The sequence below is a fragment of the Oncorhynchus tshawytscha genome, linkage group LG01 (assembly GCF_018296145.1).
Source record: "Oncorhynchus tshawytscha isolate Ot180627B linkage group LG01, Otsh_v2.0, whole genome shotgun sequence".
NCBI classification, from domain to species: Eukaryota; Metazoa; Chordata; class Actinopteri; order Salmoniformes; family Salmonidae; genus Oncorhynchus; species Oncorhynchus tshawytscha.
The window spans coordinates 31,169,909-31,187,095 of record NC_056429.1 but is presented as its reverse complement, the minus strand read 5'-3'; the positions used below and the strand labels follow the sequence as shown (position 1 = coordinate 31,187,095).

General features: G+C 39.8%; 1 protein-coding gene across 1 annotated transcript; it reads right to left on the bottom strand.

Annotated features, from left to right (window-relative positions):
- Positions 1–4,752: 4,752 nt before the first annotated feature.
- On the bottom strand, positions 4,753–11,241 carry LOC112249478 (regulator of G-protein signaling 4). Its single transcript, XM_024419310.2, has 5 exons — positions 11,061–11,241; positions 10,694–10,792; positions 7,717–7,778; positions 6,599–6,762; positions 4,753–6,190 (listed from the first exon to the last, which is right to left on the bottom strand). Exons 1-5 carry the CDS (start codon positions 11,102–11,104, stop codon positions 5,951–5,953), a joined length of 609 nt encoding a protein of 202 aa, XP_024275078.1. The 5' UTR covers positions 11,105–11,241; the 3' UTR covers positions 4,753–5,950.
- Between the last annotated feature and the right edge of the window lie 5,946 nt (positions 11,242–17,187).

The following is a 17,187-nucleotide window of genomic DNA, read 5'->3' as shown; positions in this document are numbered from 1 at the left end:
GCAAGACTTGAAAATGGCTGTCTAGCAACGATCAACAACCAACTTGACAGAGCTTGAAGAATTTAAAAAGAATAATGTTCAAATATTGTACAATCCAGGTGTTCAAAGCTCTTATAGGCTTACCCAGAAAGACTCACAGCTTTAATCGCAGCCAAAGGTGCTTCTAACATGTGTTGACTCAGGGGTGTGAATACTTAAATATATACGTATTTCTGTATTTCATTTTCAATAAATCTGAAAATAAATCTGAAAACATGTTTTCACTTTGTCATTATAGGGTATTGTAGATGGGTGGATTTAATCCATTTTGAAATTGAGGCTGTAACACAACAAAATGTGGAAGGCAGTGCATTCGGAAAGTATCCAGACCCCTTCACTTTTTCCAAAATTTGTTACGTTACAGCCTTACTCTAAAATGTTTTAAATTAAAATGTTCCCCAACAATATACACACAATACCCCATAATGACAAAGAAAATACAGGTTTTTAGAAATGCTTGCAAAATTACTAAAGATAAAAAACAGAAATACCTTATTTACATAAGTATTCAGACCTTTTGCTATGAGACTCGAAATTGAGCACAGATGCATTCTGTTTCCATTGATCATCCTTGAGATGACTTGTAGAGTCACTTGATTGGATTCCACCTGTGGTAAATTAAATTGATTGGACATGATTTGGAAAGGCACACACCTGTCAATATAAGGTCCCACAGTTGACAGTGCATGTCAGAGCAAAAACCAAGCCATGAGGTTGAAGGAATTGTCCGTAGAGCTTCGAGACAGAATTGTGTCGAGGCACAGATCTGGGGAATGGTACAAAATAATGTCTGCAGCATTGAAGGTCCCCAAGAATACAGTGGCCTCCGTCATTGTTAAATGGAAGAAGTTTCAAGACTCCAAGACTCTTAGAGTCGGCCGCAATCGGGGGAGAAGGGCCTTGGTCAGGGAGGTGACCAAGAACCCGATGGTCACTCTGACAGAGCTCCAGAGTTCATCTGTGGAGATGGGAGAACCTTACAGAAGGACAACCATTTCTGCAGCACTCCACCAGCACTCCACCAATCAGGCCTTTATGGTAGAGTGGACAAACAGAAGCCACAACTCAGTAAAAGGCACATGACAGCCCACTTGGAGTTTAACAAAGGGCACCTAAAGGACTCTCTTTGGCCTGAATGCCAAGTGTCACATCTGGAGGAAGCATCATGCTGTGGGGGTGTTTTTCAGTGGCAGGGACTGGGAAACTAGTCAGGAATGAGGGAAAGATGAACGGAGCAAAGTACAGAGAGATCCTTGATGAAAACCTGCTCCAGAGTAGTCAGGCCCTCAAACTGGGCAAAGGTTCACCTTCCAACAGGACAACGACCCTAAGCACACAGCCAAGACAACGCAGGAGTGGCTTCAGGACAAGTTTCTGAATGTCCTTGAGTGGCCCAGCCAGAGCCCAGACTTGAACCTGATCAAACATTTCTGGAGAGACCTGAAAATAGCTGTGCAGTAAGGCTCCCCATCCAACCTGACAGAGTTTGAGAGGATCTGTAGAGAAGAATGGGAGAAACTCCCCAAATACAGGTGTGCCACGCTAGTAGCATCATACCCATGAAAATTCGAGGCTGTAAACGCTGCCAAAGGCCATTCAACACAGTACTGAAAAGGTTCTGAATAATTATAGAAATATGATATTTCAGAGTTTTGTTTAATATATTTGCAAAATAAACTGAAAAGCTGTTTTTGCTTTGTCATTATGGGGTATTGTGTGTAGATTGATGAGGGGGAAATCATATTTAATCAATTTTAGAAGATGCTATAATGTAATAAAATGGTGAAAAAGTAAAGGGGTCTGAATACTTTCCAAATGTACTGTAAGTCAAGGGATATGAATACTTTCTGAAGTCATGATATGTTTTCAGAATCTGGTAAGTATTACAATAGCAGCCTTTCGTTCATTTTTGGAAGTTTGAAAGTAAGTGACTAAACAGAAAAAACAACTCGGTGAAACAGTTTTGTAATTTACAAATACATTATAAATAATCGTGTCAAGAATAGAAGCATAAAATAAACATAGAAATTATTATTACATTGAATATCTAGCTATTTATCATAATTGGAGGGGAGTAGGAGTAATGTGTAATCAAAACTCACAGAACCATATACTTTATTTAACCTTTATTTTAACTAGGCAAGTCAGTGAAGAACAAATTCTTATTTTCAATGACGGCCTAGGAACAATGGGTTAACTGCTTGTTCAGGGGCAGAACGACAGATTTGTATCTTGTCAGCTTCTGAACTGACCAAGAACCCAATGGTATCCAGACCCCTTGTTACTAGTCCAACGCTCTAACCACTAGGCTACCCTGCCACCAATTGATATAATGATATACTGTCATTATATCAATTGTATTAGCAATAGTATCAATATCAATGATATATGTGAGCCTAATAAGACACGTTCATCTGCCCTACTTGTCCATCGCCAATAACTTTACAACATAAATCATTCACAATAAGTAATACAGGTAGATGTTATCAAAATACAATACCAACAAAGCTATAATTGGAACAGTTTTCATAGAATGAACACAAAGCTTACAGCCATGGATATTTAAGTTAAATGTTAATGGTTGAATAAGAAGAGTGACATAAAGTAGACCAATACATTGAAGTAGACCATTCACATGTATTAAAAGCTATGGAAGAAGTTGCTCAGCACTGCATGTTGCGCTGTGATTAAATCATTCGGTATGGGAGTTGCTACCTTCATGCAGTGGAACGAAGCTGAGGGACAACATCGAAATTGTTCTGATGATGTCCATACAGAGGCCTGGCTGTCTGTGGGTTAACTTTATTTATTTGTTTATTTGGATCCCCATTAGCTTTTGTAAAAGCAGCAGCTTCTCTTCCTGGGGTCCACAAAAAACACAAAACATGACAAGTAACAAAACACTGATACATTGATAGACAAGAAAAGTCATACAAATAAAAAATATGATGATATGCAAACAATGCCAATTAAAAATAATACAAACAATACAACAAAGAAATACAACAACAAAAAATTGTGTGTGTGTGTGTGTGTCCCCTCATAGTTTTGTTGTTTGCTTGAGTAATTGGAGATGGAAGGGAGTTCCATGCGATCATGGCTCTGTATAAAACTGACTACTGCCGTGAACTCATGTGGACTTGGGGACTGTGAAGAAACCACTGGTGGCATGTCTTGTGTGATATGTATGGGTGTCTGAGCTGAATCTTATTTTATTATGCAGGTAATCTGGAATTTTCATCACAGTAATATCTATCATAAAAACTACAAGAGAAGCAGTTCTTCTCTCGTCAATCCTCAACCAAGAAAGACTAGCATGCGTGTTGTTGATGTTAGTTCTGTATGTGCAGTTAAGGGCAAGGAACCAGGTCTTCTTCTAGGATTTTTTTCCTGTTCTTAGCTCCAGCCCTTTACAATTACAAGCATACCCAAAACATGATGCAGCCACCACAATGCTTGAAAATATGGAGACTGGTACTCAGTAATGTGTTATATTGGATTTTCCCCAAACATAACACTTTGTATCCAGGACACTTTGTATCAAGGACAAAAATGTTATTGCTTTGCCATATTTTTGCAGTTTTACTGTAGTGCCTTGTTGAAAACAAGATGCATGTTTTGGAATATGTTTTATTCTGTACAGGCTTCCTTATTTTCCCTCTGTCAATTAAGTTAATATTGTGTAGTAACTACATGTTATTGATCCATCCTCAGTTTATTCTATCACTGCCATTAAACTCTGTAACTGTTTTAAAGTCACCATTGGCCTCGTGGTGAAATCCCTGAGCAGTTTCCTTCCTCTCCGGCAACTGAGTTAGGAAGGACGCCTGTATCTTTGTAGTGACTGGGTGTATTGATACACCATCCAAAGTGTAATTCATAACTTCACCCTGCTCAAACGGATATTTAATGACTGTTTTTTGGACAATACGAGCCTTTCTTTGCGAGGCATTGGACAAACTTCCTGGTCTAAGTGGTTGAATCTGTGTTTAAAATTCACTGCTCGACTGAGGGATCTTACAGATAATTGTGTGGGGTACAGAGATGAGGTAGTCTTAAACACTATTATTGCACACAGAGTGAGTCCATGCAACTTATTATATGACTTGTTAAGCACATTTTTACTCCTGAACTTATTTAGGCTTGCCATAACAAAGGGGTTGAATACTTACTGACTCAAGACATTTCAGCTTTTCATTTTTAATTAGATTTCTTTGTTGAAAAACATAATTCCACTTTGACATTATGGAGTATTGTGTGTAGGTCAATGACAAAAAAATCGAAATGTTATCCACTTTAAATTCAGGCTATAACACAACAAAATGTGGAAAATGTCAAAGGGTGTGAATATTTTCTGAAGGCACTGTAGCAAATAGAAGTGGCAATACAGTCTGCTACCATTCTCAATAGTTTCCCATCAAGGTTGTCTATCCCCAGTGGTTTTTTGATTACTGATTGATAACCATAGTTTTTCCACCTCTCCCACACTAAATTGACCATTAAAAACAGCAATCCTTCTCTTTCATTTTTAGATCTTTTATACAAAAATATGATGTTTCACTGTTAATTGTTGTCATTTCACTTCAGAGTTTTTCCACTTAACTAGTGAAATAGTCATTGAAATGACTGGCAATATCGAAAGGTTTTCTGCCCACGACATCAATTAAGGTACTCCAAAGTATTTTTCCATTGTGTTTTCTGTCATTTATCTTCTTTTGGTAATATAATTTCTTCTTTTTGTTAAGTTTACAGTATGTCAACCAATCAGCTGATCAGCCTGACTTGTTTGCCACTTCTTTTGCATTATTTATTTGAACCATAACAATTTTTCAATTCATCATCAATCCATCGGGCTCTAACAGTTCTCACAGTTCGATTCTTAACTGGTGCATGCTTGTCAACAATTGGAATTAACAATTAATAAATGACTTTAGGCCCAACCTTTGGCTTTCCTTGTTATTGCCACAATGTTATGGTCACTACAGCCAAAGGAAACTGGTATTGCCTTGGAGCAAAGCTCTGCAGCATTAGTGAAGATATGACCAATACAAATGGATGTTACAGATCCAACACTATTAGTATGCACTCTAGTTGGTTTAGTGACAACCTGAGTCATATTACAGGAACAGTCACAAACTTCCTCTTGAGAAGACAGCTAGTTGCTAACCAGTCAATGTTCAGGTCAGCCAGAAAGTGGGATAGGGATGGATAGAGAGGTAGTTTCTCATTGTTTTCCCCTGTGTTTTGAATCAAAACATCACCTGGTCATGACTTCATCGGCAGGTTAACAGAGGGCAAGTGAGCTACACCTCAGCAGTGCACAAACTAGCCTAAGGTAAAGCAATGATAGAAAAACATAAACACCAGTCATGTGAAAGGAGCTTTTAACACCAATCCAGACATAGTTATATCCATTCATAAACTATAATCTAATTTAACACTCAGTTTGAGGAAGAGCATTTTCAAGCCGGAAAGCATTATTGGCGTACATGCATGACTTAGCTTTGAGCCCTTGATGAAAGCCAGACAGGGGGGAAACAGGGAGCTGACCAGAGTGAAATGCCTAAATCTCAGTTTGAATCATTTGACACTTGTTAGAGCTCAGGAAGATATTACATGGAAAGAAAGTAGACCCTCACAAAACAATGGAAAATCAGGAGAAAGAGGATGATATTTCGTCCTGAAAATCACATCTCTGATCATTTTCTTCTCTTCCTCTCCAAGCATACCCTAGTCTGAAAGACAAGCAATTTGTGATACTTGTTGAAATAGTTCTCTTGAACAACGGACAGAAAAAAATCTAAATCCACCCACTCATAACAATGTTTTCTCTTCAAGAGAACCTACTCTTTCCCTCACAGATTATGACAGAGTGTTTTAATTGTCAATGTTTCTCTCTTTCTATCTCTGTCTATGCACCACCGCTCTCAGAACAGCCTCTCATCCCTCCCCTTTTCTCCAGAGCACTGAGTTGGGTGGTGGTGGTGGGCAACAGGGACAGATCCTGGATCAGTTTGGAATAGAGGAACCTTCTGTATGAGTCTTTCTCCATCAAAGTGAAGATTTTCTGCTGGGCGTTGTCGAAACAGAATGGGCCGGCATTAGACAGGTTCTGTCTGGTCTCCTCTCGCGTTGCTGAGTCCAAGTTCACCTGAGAGGGGGAGGGAAAAGGAGAAATATAAGTAATGAAATACAACATGGATACTGTATCAATAAAAGGTGCCATAAAAAGCCCTATAAAAATCTAAAACGGCAATCATAAAGGAAAAACCACAGGTGCTTTTAGAAAGGGAGGAATCGTTCGAGGAAAAAGAGGATACATCAACAGGATGTATGAAGTGTTTTCAGAATCCATGTCAAAGGCACTCATGCAGGAATATTAAAAGCTTTTATATTAATGGAGAAAACTGATGTATGGAAAGAGCCAGGTCATTACTCATAAGTGTACTATGACTCCAACAGGTATGTGTAACACAGAATACTGCCTGTGAATGAAACCATGTTGGGATAGCAGAGATTACCAAGGGAAAGTTTAAGCCAATTTTTATTTCCATTTTACCTCGTTAAGAGCGTCTGCCGCGATGTACTGGTCATAGATCTGTTTGGCTTTACCTGCCATATTTTTGGGGGCTGACATTTTGTATTTCTCACAAGCTTTCCAGAACTCCATGTTCTCCTGGCTGAACTCTGCCTTCAGGAAGGTAGTGAACACCGTACGGCCAGCTGATAGACAGACAAAGAGAGAGAGAGAAAGAGGATACATTAGTCAGGTGCTGGGTTTTACGATTTATATGAAGCTACACACTATTATGATCCTAATGAAATGCTCCTAAAGAGAGAAACAGAGAGCATCCCTCTGAAGGGAGTCATGGAGGAAGCTATGGAATGTTGGAGGTCAAGGCCAGGATGGTTCTCAGGAGGCCGTTGCTCCTACTCCGTGTCCCCACAGAAAGCCTGACACCACAGGGACCATCAGCTAGCTAGCTAGCTAACACTCACACTCGAGCAGCAGGCCCTCAGGGGCCACCCAGCATTGCCTCCAGACACGTAGCACATGACCAGAGCATGAGAACACAGCCGAAGAGCCATGTAAAGTCCCCAACAACCCACAGCCAGCCAAGTACCCTACAGCCCACACAGGCGTCATGGTAGTCTCTTAAACAGAGGGACAGGGGTCAGAGAGACAAGGGAGAGAGAGATATGAATGTCACTCAAGTTAGAGTGTTTGAAAACATGTAGTCCTGTATTGTGGTGTAACACTAGTGTTGTGGGTTGGTAATAGGTAGTGGCAGAGTTTTGACAAATATTTAGGAGTTCTATACAAGGGGCAGCAGAGAGCTTCATTCAAATGTTTTTTACAACTTCTTTATTAATAAAACCACCATCCCATTATCGAAGGTGTTTTCACATTTGAGCGCATTTAAGCAAGATACACCGATTCCCCGATTCTGTATTAGTAGGGCGGCAGGTAGTCTAGTGGTTAAGAACATTGGGCCAGTACCCAAAAGGTCGCTGGTTCGAATTCCCGAACTGATTAGGTGAAAAATCTGTCAATGTACCCTTGAGCACTTAACCTTAATTCCTCCTGTATGTCGCTCTGGATAAAGGTGTCTTCGACATTACTAAAATGTTAATGTATGTCCATAAGATGTCTCCTTTGATTTGTGACACACTCACCTTCACTATTCATCAGGTTGTTGAAGGACAGTTTCCATTTCTCCACATCAGCAGGTGAAACTCTAAAACCAGAGAAAGGGCATAATCAGTATATTGGGATTAACAATAATATTTTCAATGTTTCGGGCCTCCCGAGTGGCGCAACAATCTAAGGTATTGCATCACAGTGCTAGCTGCGTCACTACAGATCCTGGTTCAATCCCAGGCTGGGTCGCAGCCGGCCGTGACCAGGAGACCCATGAGGCGTCGCACAATTGGCCCAGCGTCATCTGGGTTAGGGGAGGGTTTTGCCAGCCAGGTTGTCCCATCGTGCTCTAGCAACTCCTGTGGCAGACGCTGACACAGTGACCAGGTATACTGTGTTTCCTCCGACACATTGGTGCGGCTGGCTTCCGGGTTAAGTGAGCATTGTGTCAAGAAGCAGTGCGCCTCACCTGAGTCCGTACGGGAGTTGATGCGACAAGACTAACTACCAATTGGATATCACGAAATGAATGGGTTTTGTTGTAAAACGCTATATATTGATTGTTTAGCTGGAATGAAATGTTTATATTCTGTATTTGACGGTGATATGTGGATGTCTCACCTAGCTATCTTAAGATGAATGCACTAACTGTAAGTCACTCTGGAAAAGAGCATCTGCTAAAATACTAAAATCTCAAATGTAAATATTTTCAAATAGATCTCATAAAATCGAATTGATTCATTTAAAAAAAAGTTGTAATAATGATGTCACAAATGTATAATTTGTACAGTTCTTTATAAAAAATAAAGTTCTTCATTTGACTGTGTAAAACCTAGCAGCACTACTTATTCCTCCTGAGAGTGAGGCGGATATATAGAATTTTGCAACAAAACATTATTATTTATCTCTCTGAAATGAAACTATCAAGTGATAGATTTCAAACAAATACATGTCTGTCATTGAACAATGAATCTCATAATTAAATGGTGAAATAACACACCAATCTCTTTTATAAGTTCTTTAAAGAATAAAAGCTAATTTACCAACATTTCTGAAAATGTAATGAAACTCTTCAATTACTTTCACATACATTTCGAAGTAAATCTTTAAAGACAATTAGTTGAATACTGGAATGTATTTGGAAATACACTTGGAAATTACTGTCATGTATTTTAAAATACTAAAATACAAACTGCCATACATTTGACCCAGGTATTTGAAAATAGTATTTGGAATAAGAATTTGAAAGTAGGCTACTTAGAGGAAATTAATGGAAAATACTTTCAAATACTTCCAATATACTTAGTTGATTCTGGCCACATTATTGAAAAGAATCAAATACACAGAAAATGATTATTTAAAAACACATAATCAAATACACATGTATTTGAACCCAGGTCGGATTTCAGTACATCCATTGTGTGTTGATATCCCACAGTTCTTGACCTGCAAATTGCTAACGGCCTATATTTTACTGATACAAGCAGATGTCATATCTATCATCTTACATAATGCTCTTTACAACAGGACATGAGCTACTGTGTTTTCCATGAGCATCAACCATACCGTATACACATCTTTGAGTTAATGAGTAACCAAGCACACTAAAACATGTCAATTAAGTTTTAAAAGTACAATTGACAGTTTTTGTCCTTAAGTATATTATTTCACACTAGCTGCAATCAGATTATCAAAGTTTATTAACATTACTGCAGTGGTGGAAAAAGTACCCAATTGTCATACTTGAGTAAAATTATAGATACCTTAATAGAAAGTTACTCAAGTAAAAGTGAAAGTCACCCAGTAAAATATTATTTCAGGAAAAGTCTAAAAGTATTTGGTTCTAAATATACTTAAGTATCAAAAGTACATTTAATTGCTCAAATAAGCTTAAGTATCAAAAATAAAAGTAAAACTATAAATCATTTAAATTCCTTATATTAAGCAAAGCAGACGGCAACATTTTCTTGTTATTTAAATTTACGAACGATGCATTTGTATTTAGTGAGTCTGCCAGATCAGAGGCAGTAGGGATGACCACGTGTTATCTTGATAAGTGCATGAATTGGAGAATTGTCCTGTCCTGCTAAGCATTCATCATGTAACGAGTACTTTGGGTGTAAATGTATGGAATAAAAAATGTATGGAATAAAAAGTACATTATTTTATTTAGGAATGTAGTGAAGTAAAAGTAAGTTCCAAAAAAAAATGGTAAAGTACAGAAACCCCCCAAAACACCTTAAGTAATACTAAATAATAAACTATTTTTACTTAGTACTTTACACCACTGATTTACTGTAAATTGTGAAGATAGTTAAGAGGTTGCATTTATTTGTTTTCACTCCAAGCACACAAATTAGATTAGTCCTAATGGAAGGAAAGGTCAGGCTGGATATATATAACTAGTTTAGGAACAGCAGATGTTCCCTAGGGGGAGGACTCCAACACAGCAAATCAACCTGCATTAAAGTTCTTTACCTACGTGCACACTGGTTATTGCCTTGAGAGTATCATTCCCCATGGTGTGATAAATTAATTTAATAGAACCTGAATGCTGTTTTATCTATGATATCTGGTATGTTGTTCAATATTATGTATGATGATTAGAATCAAGTGTTTGTTTGCTTCTCTCATACAACAGGTCTCCCTTGTCTCAATGTCCTTTTATAAATAAATTATATATCAATCAACACATTCAAGGTTAAAAGGTTTCAGTATTCACAGTATCCACTGTGATTATTATTATTATCTGACCATGCTGGTCATCTATGAACGTTTGAACATCTTGGCCATGTTCTGTTATAATCTCCACCCGGCACAGCCAGAAGAGGACTGGCCACCCCTCAGAGTCTGGTTCCTCTCTAGGTTTCTTTCTAGGTTCTGGCCTTCTACATCTGCATTGCTTGCTGTTTGTGGTTTTAGGCTGGGTTTCTGTACAGCACTTTCTGACATTGGCTTATGTAAAAAGGGCATTATAAATACATTTGATTGATTATTCTCCTGTACACTCACCTCTTGGCAATGTTGGTCTTCTCTTTTATCTGTTCCTTGTCTGGTGGAACCTCAGGCTTATGGAGCAGAAATCCAATCTTGTGCTTGATGTCTTTGGCACTAAGGGAGGAGAAGTAGAGTGGGTAGTGTTAGGCTACAGAATGTATAAATATCAAATTAAGACACAGACGTGTGTCCTATTATTATAGCAGAACCAAGATGCCTGACACGCAAGGCTTGTATTCAACATACACTACTGTCTGAAAATCTCCCATTACAGTACAGATACATCATTTATTTGTTAGGATTTCACATGTATTACATGTCTGTTACTAGTGATCTAAAACAACATAATAACAACCTCAATCAACTAAAATACCCATCTTACCTTTTCATACAGGTTGCCGGCAGTGTTGCTAATCCCTTACACATGCTGCCTCTTTGCTAAATCCAAATCAAGGAGAATGATTTGCAGTGGTTTTGAGCGCAGAGGAAAAGGTTGTAATATTATGACTGGTAGTCCTCTCAGTAAGTCAGTAGTACGCTCTGTCTTAGTGAAGCCTCCTCCCACAGTTGGGGTTTTATACAGCTACAGTGCTTAAACGCTGACGAAGAGCCAATCACAGCCCTCACTGGGCTAAGTATGCTCTCTTAATTTTCTCAGAGGAGAAATGATATGAGCAGGGAGAAGAGCACAGAAGTGGGTAACAAAACTCAGCTTCCTTTGATATACATGCAGGTTAATCAGAAACACACAGGTACTTCTGTGTACATGTTTAGCCGGCATATGTAGGCATTTAACCTCTGCAAGACGGCCCAGAACAGAGCAGCCTGTGCAGGAAATGTAATGCAGTGCAAATAGTATGTGGCTGATTGTTGTACATTTTTGTCTGATGGCATCAGTCAGAATTGAGAGAGAACTGTTTGCTTGTGTTGGTTAAAGTTACTCCTCAGGTTGAAATACTCAGACCTGTGCAATCTAATTGTGAGTGTGTATGTGTGTAAAAGTGTGTGTGTGTGGTCTTTCAAAATCACCCCTGGGCAATGTACAACAATGTATAACAATCAGTCACATACCATTTTCATTGAATTTAAATTTCCTGCGCAGACTGCTCTACTCTGGGCAGCCATCCAGAGGTTAAATGCCTACATATGCCGGCTAAACATGTACTCAGAAGTATGTGTGTGTTTCTGCTAACCTGCATGTAGATCAAAGGAAGCTGAGTTTGGGAGCTTGATGACAGGAGAGGGTGAGGGAACATTCTGGGAATATAGAGTTTGAGATGGGAGGAGTTGACGATGATGTCAATGCCATTTTAAAAGACCACTAAGTAACAGAGGTGGTTTGATGAACCACGCTCGTATGAGGATTAACCTTGCCTGAGACCTGAAGAGATGCACTATCTCCCCGAAGTACATGACAGACAAGAGCTTTGAGGAAGCGTTCAAACTGATTTTCACACCTACAGACCGAGGACACTGATAATAACATAATCTCTCATACACACACATAGAAACACACAGAAACTCCTTTTGATTATATTTTGGTTAGAGGTCTAAGGAGTGCTGTTGACAAAGCACAACGTTATCCCAAGCTGCATTCATTCTGTTTACTCTCTGTCTTTGTTATGAACAAAACAAAAGTGAGTAATATCCTAAAGATGAGAGGAAGAGAGAAAGAGAGAGAGAAATATGAGAGAGAGATAAATGGTGGTTGGTGTGTGTGCGGACAATATTATGGTGCTATGCTACTAAACCTTATTTTGTATTCCAGGAGTGATTCTTCAAATTGTTTATGTTAGATGAGAGAAATAAAGGTTGTGTCTGTGGATGATTAGTGATTTAGAGAAGCAGAGACAGCGATGGTAAAACATCTACGCTACCCTGTTCTGCATCCTACATACAGGTGCGATTCCGTGGGAAAGTCAACCTGAGCATGCAGAAAGAAAGTTTGTCATTTCCAACTAAAGCCATGTTCATAATTATCCTTAAAGTCTATAATATAAAATTCATGCAATGTCCTACAGTACTTGAGTGATTCCTCAGGCAATACCATGACTTTGGGGATACATTTTTTTTGACATTTGTATCTAAAAGCATAATTGTGTAACGGCTTTCTTCCTGGGAAGGAGAAGACCAAAGCGCAGCGTGGTAAGTGTCCATGGTTATTTAATGACAGAAACTCAACATGAACACACTACAAAACAATAAACGTGGCAAAACCCAAACCAGTCCTATCTGGTGCAGAGAACACAAAGACAGGAAACAATCACCCACAAATCCCAATGCAAAACAGGCTACCTAAATATGGTTCCCAATAAGAGACAATGACCAACACCTGCCTCTGATTAAAAACTATATCAGGCCAAACATAGAAATAGACAAACTAGACACACAACATAGAATGCCCACCCAGCTCACGTCCTGACCAACACTAAAACAAGGAAAACACATAAGAACTATCGTCAGAACGTGACAAATTGAGAAATAATAATTCAAAGTTGTGACATTTTGACCTTATACAGGCCTCCTTTAAGCAAATCAAATCAAATCAAATCAAATTTATTTATATAGCCCTTCGTACATCAGCTGATATCTCAAAGTGCTGTACAGAAACCCAGCCTAAAACCCCAAACAGCAAGCAATGCAGGTGTAGAAGCACGGTGGCTAGGAAAAACTCCCTAGAAAGGCCAAAACCTAGGAAGAAACCTAGAGAGGAACCAGGCTATGTGGGGTGGCCAGTCCTCTTCTGGCTGTGCCGGGTGGAGATTATAACAGAACATGGCCAAGATGTTCAAATGTTCATAAATGACCAGCATGGTCGAATAATAATAAGGCAGAACAGTTGAAACTGGAGCAGCAGCACAGTCAGGTGGAAGTTGAAACTGGAGCAGCAGCATGGCCAGGTGGACTGGGGACAGCAAGGAGTCATCATGTCAGGTAGTCCTGGGGCATGGTCCTAGGGCTCAGGTCAGTTGAAACTGGAACAGCAGCATGGCCAGGTGGACTGGGGACAGCAAGGAGTCATCATGTCAGGTAGTCCTGGAGCTCAGGTCCTAGGGCTCAGGTCCTCCGAGAGAGAGAAAGAAAGAGAGAAGGAGAGAATTAGAGAACGCACACTTAGATTCACACAGGACACCGAATAGGACAGGAGAAGTACTCCAGATATAACAAACTGACCCCAGCCCCCAACACATAAACTACTGCAGCATAAATACTGGAGGCTGAGACAGGAGGGGTCAGGAGACACTGTGGCCCCATCCGAGGTCACCCCGGACAGGGCCAAACAGGAAGGATATAACCCCACCCACTTTGCCAAAGCACAGCCCCCACACCACTAGAGGGATATCTTCAACCACCAACTTACCATCCTGAGACAAGGCTGAGTATAGCCCACAAAGATCTCCGCCACGGCACAACCCAAGGGGGGCGCCAACCCAGACAGGATGACCACAACAGTGAATCAACCCACTCAGGTGACGCACCCCCTCCAGGGACGGCATGAGAGAGCCCCAGTAAGCCAGTGACCCAGCCCCTGTAATAGGGTTAGAGGCAGAGAATCCCAGTGGAAAGAGGGGAACCGGCCAGGCAGAGACAGCAAGGGCGGTTCGTTGCTCCAGAGCCTTTCCGTTCACCTTCCCACTCCTGGGCCAGACTACACTCAATCATATGACCCACTGAAGAGATGAGTCTTCAGTAAAGACTTGAAGGTTGAGACCGAGTTTGCGTCTCTGACATGGGTAGGCAGACCGTTCCATAAAAATGGAGCTCTATAGGAGAAAGCCCTACCTCCAGCTGTTTGCTTAGAAATTCTAGGGACAATTAGGAGGCCTGCGTCTTGTGACCGTAGCGTACGTGTAGGTATGTACGGCAGGACCAAATCAGAGAGATAGGTAGGAGCAAGCCCATGTAATGCTTTGTAGGTTAGCAGTAAAACCTTGAAATCAGCCCTTGCTTTGACAGGAAGCCAGTGTAGAGAGGCTAGCACTGGAGTAATATGATCAAATTTTTGGGTTCTAGTCAGGATTCTAGCAGCCGTATTTAGCACTAACTGAAGTTTATTTAGTGCTTTATCCGGGTAGCCGGAAAATAGAGCATTGCAGTAGTCTAACCTAGAAGTGACAAAAGCATGGATTAATTTTTCTGCATCATTTTTGGACAGAAAGTTTCTGATTTTTGCAATGTTACGTAGATGGAAAAAAAGATGTCCTTGAAATGGTCTTGATATGTTCTTCAAAAGAGAGATCAGGGTCCAGAGTAACGCCGAGGTCCTTCACAGTTTTATTTGAGACGACTGTACAACCATTAAGATTAATTGTCAGATTCAACAGAATATCTCTTTGTTTCTTGGGACCTAGAACAAGCATCTCTGTTTTGTCCGAGTTTAATAGTAGAAAATTTGCAGCCATCCACTTCCTTATGTCTGAAACACATGCTTCTAGCGAGGGCAATTTTGGGGCTTCACCATGTTTCATTGAAATGTACAGCTGTGTGTCATCCGCATAGCAGTGAAAGTTTACATTATGTTTTCGAATAACATCCCCAAGAGGTAAAATATATAGTGAGAACAATAGTGGTCCTAAAACGGAACCTTGAGGAACACCGAAATTTACAGTTGATTTGTCAGAGGACAAACCATTCACAGAGACAAACTGATATCTTTCCGACAGATAAGATCTAAACCAGGCCAGAACTTGTCCGTGTAGACCAATTTGGGTTTCCAATCTCTCCAAAAGAATGTGGTGATCGATGGTATCAAAAGCGGCACTAAGGTCTAGGAGCACGAGGACAGATGCAGAGCCTCGGTCCGATGCCATTAAAATGTCATTTACCACCTTCACAAGTGCCGTCTCAGTGCTATGATGGGGTCTAAAACCAGACTGAAGCATTTCGTATACATTGTTTGTCTTCAGGAAGGCAGTGAGTTGCTGAGCAACAGCCTTCTCTAAAATTTTTGAGAGGAATGGAAGATTCGATATAGGCCGATAGTTTTTTATATTTTCTGGGTCAAGGTTTGGCTTTTTCAAGAGAGGCTTTATTACTGCCACTTTTAGTGAGTTTGGTACACATCCAGTGGATAGAGAGCCGTTTATTATGTTCAACATAGGAGGGCCAAGCACAGGAAGCAGCTCTTTCAGTAGTTTAGTTGGAATAGGGTCCAGTATGCAGCTTGAAGGTTTAGAGGCCATGATTATTTTCATCATTGTGTCAAGAGATATAGTACTAAAACACTTGAGCGTCTCTCTTGATCCTAGGTCCTGGCAGAGTTGTGCAGACTCAGGACAACTGAGGTTTGGAGGAATACGCAGGTTTAAAGAAGAGTCCGTAATTTGCTTTCTAATAATCATAATCTTTTCCTCAAAGAAGTTCATGAATTTATCACTGCTAAAGTGAAAGTCATCCTCTCTTGGGGAATGCTGCTTTTTAGTTAGCTTTGCGACAGTATCAAAAAGGAATTTCGGATTGTTCTTATTTTCCTCAATTAAGTTAGAAAAATAGGATGATCGAGCAGCAGTAAGGGCTCTTCGGTACTGCACGGTACTGTCTTTCCAAGCTAGTCGGAAGACTTCCAGTTTGGTGTGGCGCCATTTCCGTTCCAATTTTCTGGAAGCTTGCTTCAGAGCTCGGGTATTTTCTGTGTACCAGGGAGCTAGTTTCTTATGAGATTTTTTTTTAGTTTTTAGGGGTGCAACTGCATCTAGGGTATTGCGCAAGGTTAAATTGAGATCCTCAGTTAGGTGGTTAACTGATTTTTGTCCTCTGGCGTCCTTGGGTAGGCAGAGGGAGTCTGGAAGGGCATCAAGGAATCTTTGTGTTGTCTGTGAATTTATAGCACGACTTTTGATGTTCCTTGGTTGGGGTCTGAGCAGATTATTTGTTGCAATTGCAAACGTAATAAAATGGTGGTCCGATAGTCCAGGATTATGAGGAAAAACATTAAGATCCACCACATTTATTCCATGGGACAAAACTAGGTCCAGCGTATGACTGTGACAGTGAGCCTCCCTGATGTTTCATTGGGATGTGCTAAAAAGCTCAACTTGGTGTCAAATGAAGCTTTACTGTTTGCTGTGTAATATGAGTAGTAAATATAAATATATACACTTTTTTTAAATTACATACATTTCTGAATATTGGAAAATGTAAATATGATATTTTTAATGATATTTTTAAACATAATATACTCTATGGGCATATCAAAGTTAGAGCCCATTTCATGCAGAGAATCAGCATTGTATGCAATGTAACCAAACACAGCAATCCTTTTACTTGTATCATTGCATATCCTGCAAATCACCAGCTGAGGGCAAAAATGTATTATAAATGTTCACATTCACCCTGTTGGCAATGCTTACCAATTGGATCATAACTCTAAAAGTAGCAGAGATCCCTCTCTGGAACTGTGAAATACCCGTAGAGTATATTATATTCAACAATATATTGAAACATTTGAGAAATCAAACATCTATATTTACAAAGTTATTGAAATCAAAACACTACTCTTGTTACAGAGC

Bases quoted from the DNA above. Each gene is read 5' to 3' on its own strand.
- LOC112249478 (XM_024419310.2), bottom strand. From the start codon at position 11,104: ATGTGTAAGGGATTAGCAACACTGCCGGCAACCTGTATGAAAAG. The intron at 10,793-11,060 runs GTAAGATGGGTA...CTCCTCCCTTAG, and splicing joins CCGGCAACCTGTATGAAAAG to TGCCAAAGACATCAAGCACA. The intron at 6,763-7,716 runs GTGAGTGTGTCA...TCTGTCTATCAG, and splicing joins CAACCTGATGAATAGTGAAG to CTGGCCGTACGGTGTTCACT.